At 33.8% G+C, this 7,907-nt stretch overlaps 1 protein-coding gene across 1 annotated transcript in view; it reads left to right on the forward strand.

Moving 5' to 3' along the window:
• LOC106460152 overlaps nucleotides 1-7,907 on the forward strand; it is a 46,167-nt gene that overhangs the window by 15,183 nt on the left and 23,077 nt on the right. Inside the window, exons 2-3 of the mRNA XM_013919839.2 lie at nucleotides 2,585-2,656; nucleotides 6,996-7,259. Of these exons, the coding sequence (XP_013775293.2) occupies nucleotides 7,070-7,259 (190 nt within the window). The 5' untranslated portion in view covers nucleotides 2,585-2,656; nucleotides 6,996-7,069. The remainder of the gene's footprint in view (nucleotides 1-2,584; nucleotides 2,657-6,995; nucleotides 7,260-7,907) is intronic.

The raw sequence follows: 7,907 nt of genomic DNA on the forward strand, positions 1-7,907 counted from the left end.
CTCACAGATGTAAGGTTAAACATGCTAATTACTTCTTACAGATGTGAGGTTAAGCATGTTAATTACTTCTTACAGATGTGAGGTTAAGCATGTTGATTATTTCTTACAGGTGTGAGGTTAAACAGGCTGATTACTTCTTACAGATGTAAGGTTAAACATGCTGATTACTTCTTACAGATGTAAGGTTAAACAGGCTGGTTACTTCTTACAGATGTAAGGTTAAACATGCTGATTAACTTCTTACAGATGTGAGGTTAAACATGCTGATTAACTTCTTACAGATGTGAGGTTAAACAGGCTGGTTACTTCTTACAGATGTAAGGTTAAACATGCTGGTTACTTCTTACAGATGTAAGGTTAAACATGCTGATTAACTTCTTACAGATGTGAGGTTAAACATGTTGATTATTTCTTACAGATGTGAGGTTAAACAGGCTGGTTACTTCCTACAGACGTGAGGTTAAACATGCTAATTAATGAATGGAAATTATTAAGTGTAGAAGCGTACAAAAAGTACTATAATAAAAGTTAAAATACATCTTTTTACCAGAAATACTTATGAAACAATCTATTGTCTATATATTTGTGTATCCGTTTGTCTCCCTCTCTCTCTTTATACTTATATATATATTCACCTACACACACACACTCGCATAGACATTTCTACTTGAATTTGTATATACTAACTAATGCAGGACATCCGTTTTGTTATTTTTCATGGTTGATAAGAGGTCAAATATTGTAGGCCATAATCTGGCCTCCATATTTACAGAATGAAGAGAGTTGGAACCGATTAGTGACTGTGACTACAACACAGTTTAGACACATTGTTAATACTGTTGTAGAAACCAGTAACAGTGAAAATATAGCTAACAATGAACAAGGTAATCTTAACATAATGGACGTATCTATCTATATATGCGACCGAAATAATAAATACAATGTGACGCCATCTAATGAATGGCAACACAAACAAAAATCTATAAAATATTTCACACTTTAGGTATTCAAGATTCAGACTATTAGAAAAATAACTACGGTATGTGTAACAACCATTTCTGTATTAAAGAACACAATTTTAATTAAAAGTACTCTCCTCACAACAAGAACACGACTTTCAGTAGGACTGTACGTGAGGGTTTGATTATATCTTTACTGATGTAATTTGTAAATATAGTACTAAAAAACCGTCATGTTTTTCAATAAAGGGTAGTACTATATAAAAACATTACAGTTTATATCAGCACAATCCGAACACTTTTCCTATGCAGTCTTCCCGGAAAAATTCCTGGTTAGAAACTGTTCACTTTTTCTAAATTCTTTTCAATAAGGTATGAATATTACGATTAGTAATTATTAACACAAACAGCCGCCCGTAGGGAGGCGTTTCTGTCAGTATATCTAATTTAGAATAACCAGCAAAAAAAAAACAACAAACAAACAAAAAAAAACACCAACAACAAAAACAAAACCAAAACAGGATACTAAATCCTTGTACAGCGATTGGATAAAATGAATAGTAAATATCGGTTTGAATGACTACTAATCTGGATTACCAAAAAAAGGATATGGGAAGCATTATACAGGAGTCTGGCTGAAAAACGTGACACGAATATATAGAAGAGGCTTAGCCATGATGCACTACCTACCCTCACTAAGATTGAAGCGAATAAATGTGACTGGAAATGAATTGTATCCGTATTGCATTACACTGAAAGGTAACAAATGACATTCAGTTGTATGGCAAATGAACTATTATTAAACATGATTTGAAATTTATGTTCAAGTATTTTAGGAAGAACATGTGAAACGTGTGATCATTGTTGCTTATAGTGGTATAAGAAAAAAGATCATAGTTACAAATTAACTGAGGTATGTAATTTTATCAATACCTTAGACACAATTATCATATATAGTTATTGATGCGATATATAAAAAACAGGAACAGTAACATATTTCACAGTTTAGAAATAATTAAAGAGAAAGACAAAAGTATGCCATTTTATCAATAGACTGAAATCACCCATTATATATGATAATATATATAGGCTTAACAAAATGTTGAATTAGAATTATAAAACTCCTCGATTCAAGAATATCAATGATTTACTTCTCTCATGTATCTTTGGATTTTTTCCTCACGTTGGATGCTAACAGATAAAGGATCATTGTTTAAGGTTTTAAATTTTGTAGAATCGTCCAGAATATCATGTATTTTATTAAGGTGGTCATTCTTGTTCAGAATAATAATGGTGGCATTGCCTTTATCAGGGCGTGTAACATGGATGTTTTTATTTAGTGACAATTCTTTTAAGGCTAAGATTCCGTCAGGGGTTCGAGAGTTAGGACTAAAGAACAAAGATATTATATCAATGATTTATTATGGATCAAAATATTATGTAATTTCCTCATTTAGAATATTTAATTTGTTTTTGTATGTGATATATATATATATACTAATGATTATTACGTTATATTTCGCATATATATAAATGACTAATTGATTTTCAGATTAAATCTTGTAAAATAATCGTTTGGTTGTTTCAACTAAATTATTTAAAACTATCCCTCAAACATTTTGCAGTTGTCGATTTGAAGTTGCTGACTGAGGCCAAAAGGAATCGTGATTTCAAAACACCAGCCATTTTAAATATGTGTGAGTATTTAATAATTATTTATAATTATTATTTATGTAATGAAGAAGATGTCTCTCTCGATGTAATAACTGTTTATTTGATGCCAAACTTGTAAAAACTAGTTTGGTTGTTAGTTAGTTTTGAGTTATATCTCTTTATGCAATGTTTATTTATGTTTTTGGTTTTGTTGTCTATATATATATATATCGTATTACCTAATTATTCATATTTCATTTATTTCATCTCATTACAGTATTTGAGATTAATTTCTTCAATACGGGTAGGATGGGCTGTTTTAAAAAGCATTCGTACTTTTTAGACACAACTAAAAAGGTCGTATACTAATTTTTGTATCTCACGCAGTTCAGATGTAATTGATTTTATGAAACCTGAACATAACTCCTACTGTCTCACTTCTAACTAATTTTAAACTTCATGTTTGATGGTTCATTATCCTCCCCACAACATCCTCTTATTCCTGCTAATATTCTGTGTTTTTTACTGTTTTACACGATTTAAATATTATGGCTGAATTTATGTGCCCTGTTTCTGGAAATGTTTTAATGGATCCACTCTTAACTAGATCTAAACACACTAAGCTGTCAAAATGTACCTTACAATATCAATCTGAATGTTATGTTTACTTCTCGCATCATGTTATAATTTACAGTTTATAAGGAATGCTACTTTTCACGTGATTGTAAATACGTTTTCATTTCGGTTTGAAAATCGTCATTGAACGTCACCAAGATAATTTCCAATAAATAATAATAAAAACAAAAACATACGTACCAAGATTGGACTAAACCTATAATCAACAATAAAGGAAACGCACTGTTTCTGCTCGTTCAACTTTGGTTTAAGTCTATTAATTAACAGACTTTCCTTTATTCTACGAACTTGTTCACTGTTGTCCATAGTGATGATTTTAAATTATCCTCTATTATAGAGGTTCAGTGGTTTTGCGTTTTGGACTTATAGTCGGATGGTTGCGAGTTCAAAGCTGGCCCGCGTCATGGATACTTAACTGTTAGCTGAGGGTTAACAAGGGATAGATTAGTATCCCTTCCAGGGGGAATGTGTCACCGTTCTCCTCCTCTTGTGCCATTGGAACTGGAGTGTAAAAGCATCGACCTTATGTGCCTTGGGCACGGAAAGGGTTTAGCTTAAATTTCTACGTTCATTACACTCACTGAGCCCTACGACACAACATTATAGACTCCCCTCTTAAAAATAAGAAAAAATTCTAGCAATGTCAGAGAAACATCTGAAAACATCCCACTTGCCACAAACTTTTGACGAACAAAGAAGAAGGGCTTAATAACTATTAATCTACCACTGGAGTTCTTTTATTACTGACTTTGATCTTATATGTATATAACTTTGTTTATTGATTACTAACCTTATTGCCCCCTAGTGGCACAGCGGTATGTCTGCGGACTTACAATGCTAGAAACCGGGTTTTGATACCCGTGGTGGATAGAGCACAGATAGCCCATTGTGTGGCTTTGTGCTTAAATACAAACAAACTAACTAACCTTATTTAACATTGTCTTTGATACAATAAGACTTGATATATTTGTTATCGATTTTGACACAAGATGTCTTTGTTACTGATTGCTGACTTTCATTCCAAACTACTTTTTACACCAATTATCGTCCAACTAACAACCTATACGACTTTATTTATTACTGACTATAATTTAACCAACACGACTTTGTTTATCATTATTTTATTTGGTCTAATTCGAATTTGTTTGTCATTAATTGCTTTGGTCTAATTCGACTTTATTTTTCGTTACTTGATTTGGTCGAATTCGACTTTGTTTATCATTATATCTCTTCAGAAAAAGGACCAGAGAATGTTAAAATCTAAGCTAACTGATCGATTTAAGAAAATTTCAAAACCGCTTTCATAAATTTCCAAAAATGTTACAATTTTAATTACTTCCCATACAGGACTATCACGTGATTTATCTGAACAATATTCTCTAAGGTATCAAATCAACGAGTGCTTTGCTTCTTCCTACAATCAATTAATTTCTTCTGCCACCTTCTCTTTCTTTTTAGCCTTCCTAAATGAAATTAGAAGCAACGTAAAATAACTTCCAATAGTTTTATTTTCGTATATTAGGTTTTAAAATTGCTTCTTCAAGTTAAAGTCTATACTTAAACTGATAAAAAAACATGAGACTAAAAAAAAGTGTTTCGAACAACAACAACAAAAAAAAAATCAGGCAAGCGACGTGAAGAAGAGACACTCTGAAAAAAGTGTCTATTTTTCACACATGATACACATGATATTTATAATACCTTTGTTTAATAGATTTGTTAGTGTATTTAGTTTACAGGATTTGTTTAACACAATTCAATGTGTGTAGTTTATAAAGATGTAAATAATACGTCTGATATTGTGTTTAGTTTTCAGGATGTATTTAATTTGATATGACTTACTTTGTATTTAAATTTAATCAACAGTAAGTGGGTAATATATTTTGCATTTAGTTTCTATGTAAGATATAGATACTTAGAACCTTTATGGCGCTTAGAGCATACTAATTACATGGCATTAACTGTAAAATATGACTGATACATTACTGACCTTTTTTATGCTTTGTTAATTCTGGTTTTCGGATGGCCGACTGTGGCTTAGTGGTTAGCGTACGGACTATGTATGGATCTACGGGTCCATGTTGGTGTTCCATTACTGCCCAAAAAAATCACAGTTCACACTTCAAGGGCGAGGGTGCGTTATAAGGGAGACAGTCATATCCCACTATTCGGATAGACAAGAGAAGCTTAAGCGTTTGCGGTAGGTACTGTTGACTAGCTGCTTTCCCTCCAGTCTATCATTGAGGACGGCTAGAGCAACTCGCTCTTGAATAGTTCTGTTCAAATATCCGAAAAAAAAGAAACTTGATTTCTGGTTCTATAGAATCCCAGCTATAGCTTTAAACTTCTTCATTACAACGGTATTTTCATCACAATGTTCCTGCGGTCTTGTACAATTCTATCTATAACTCCATAATCTTCATTATAACTGCATGTTCACCACAATGTTCCTGTATTCTCTATCTCCAGTCTTATATAATTCTACCTATAACTCCATAATCTTCATTATAACTGCATGTTCACCACAATGTTCCTGTATTCTCTATCTCCAGTCTTATACAATTCTATCTATAACTCCATAATCTTCATTATAACTGCATGTTCACCACAATATTCCTTTATTCTTGATTTTGGGTTCTACAAAACGTTAAACTAACCTCACAATTCTATAGTACAATTTCATGTTCATTGTTTCTCTATTATTGAGTTCCGATTCTGCAAAGCTCTAGTTGTCACTATGAATTTATTCAGTACAATTTCTTGTTCATCCCCATTTCTCTATACGTGATTTTCAGTCCTACAAAGCTCTAGATATCAGTCTGCCTTCCTTCAGTACAACTTCATGTTTATCACAGTGTTTCTCTAACGTTATTTCCACGAACAACCATATAATTATTCAATATAAATACGTGTTCGTTACACAATTTCTCTATTCTTCATTTCCGATCCTTTCTTCATTGCAGTGTTTCTCTATTCTTCATTTCCGGTCCTACAGAACTCTAGGTATCATCCTGACTTTCTTCATTGCAGTGTTTCTCTATTCTTCATTTCCGGTCCTCTGTGTCTTGAGATGTGATAATTAAATCCAACATTTCAGATTTTTTTCTTCAAATCACCAATAGTCTAACCAGTTCAATAAGCTGCGACCAATCGAATTATCTGGTGAAGTAAGAATTTTATATTATTCGTCACATATTTTGAAAATTTAATTAAGAAAATTTGGATAACATGTGTGGAGTTTGTTTGTTTGAAGATAAGCACAAAGCTACACAATGGGCCATCTGTGCTCTGCCCACCACGGGTATCGAAACCAGGTTTCTAGTGTTGCAAGTCCGCAAACATTCCGCTGTGCCCCTCAGGTTCCGTGTGTGGAGACACTATAGCTTATAAATCAAGATTGTCTGATTCTGTGGCCCGGTGTGGTATATACTGATTAGCATGCCAGTTTGTGGATCCGAGTGTTCCATTACCCCCCCCCCCCAAATAATAATAATAATGCGCTCCACACTTTGTTGTTGTGGATTCGTTAAAGAAGTGGCGGATCCCACTATTTGATTAGAATAGCCCAAGAATTGGGGATGGATGCTGTTGACTAACTGACTTCCCTCTAGTTTATCAGTTAACAATTAGGAACAACTAGCGCAATTTGTTTTTTTATATCTTTGCACGAATACCCGAATCAACCAGTCAATTAATGTTGATTCTTTTTTAATCTTGCGTTTTTTTTTTATTTTTATTATTCCACAGAAGTTCTCGAGTGCTTCCGATGACTGTCGAGGGGTCAACAACTACCACACAATCTTACGGGGAGTAATGACACAATGACGACGTCATGCACCTACACACTTCTGTTTGTTGTCATCATCACAGAAATGAGGGCGCCACTGTCTTCTGCGTTGTGTGGTGTGTCGGAATTTTCTTGTAATAATGGGAAGTGTGTACGGCAGAACATGTATTGCAATGGTAGAGAAGACTGCGGTGATGGCAGTGACGAGCCACGAGGTTGTGTAGGTAAGAATGACGTTACATTAACAAACCAAACTATTCGCACTTTGATGAGCTGATATTATTTTTTAGTATTTGATTTTTTTTTCTTATTTAGTACAACCGATTCTTTGTACTTTTGGAAATCTTGCTCACGTGATTTTCGTGAAAATTATTCAGTAAACATATCGCTCTTAAACTCACGGGTTCGTGCGTGGCTAAGTGGTTAGTGTACCGGTTTGTATATATTTGAGGGCACATAGATTGTGTTACGTTCATGTAAGACCGCGTTCCGAATGTTTGGGCCATGGGTGCATTATAAGAGTGACAGTCAAACTTTACTATACGAATCCTACTGTTGACTAGTTGACTTTCCTCTAGTCTACTAATTCGAAATTAGGGGCGGCTAGTGCAAATAATCCTCGTGTGGCTTTGCGTGAATATCCGCAACAAACAAAGCAAACCCCAAATCGCACGTGACGCTTTAACCTGGGAATGGAAGAGTAATTGATAACACATCTTATTTTACTTCTTACAGTAATTTACCTTTTATATCCGAACTCTACTTAACGTTGAACATTTAGTCTGTTTGTTTGTTTTGAATTTCGCGCAAAGCTACACGAGGGCTATCTGCGCTAGCCGTCTCTAATTTAGTAGTGAAAGTCTAGAGGAAAG

This window comes from Limulus polyphemus, unplaced genomic scaffold, assembly GCF_000517525.1.
Source record: "Limulus polyphemus unplaced genomic scaffold, Limulus_polyphemus-2.1.2 Scaffold719, whole genome shotgun sequence".
Classification (NCBI taxonomy): domain Eukaryota; kingdom Metazoa; phylum Arthropoda; class Merostomata; order Xiphosura; family Limulidae; genus Limulus; species Limulus polyphemus.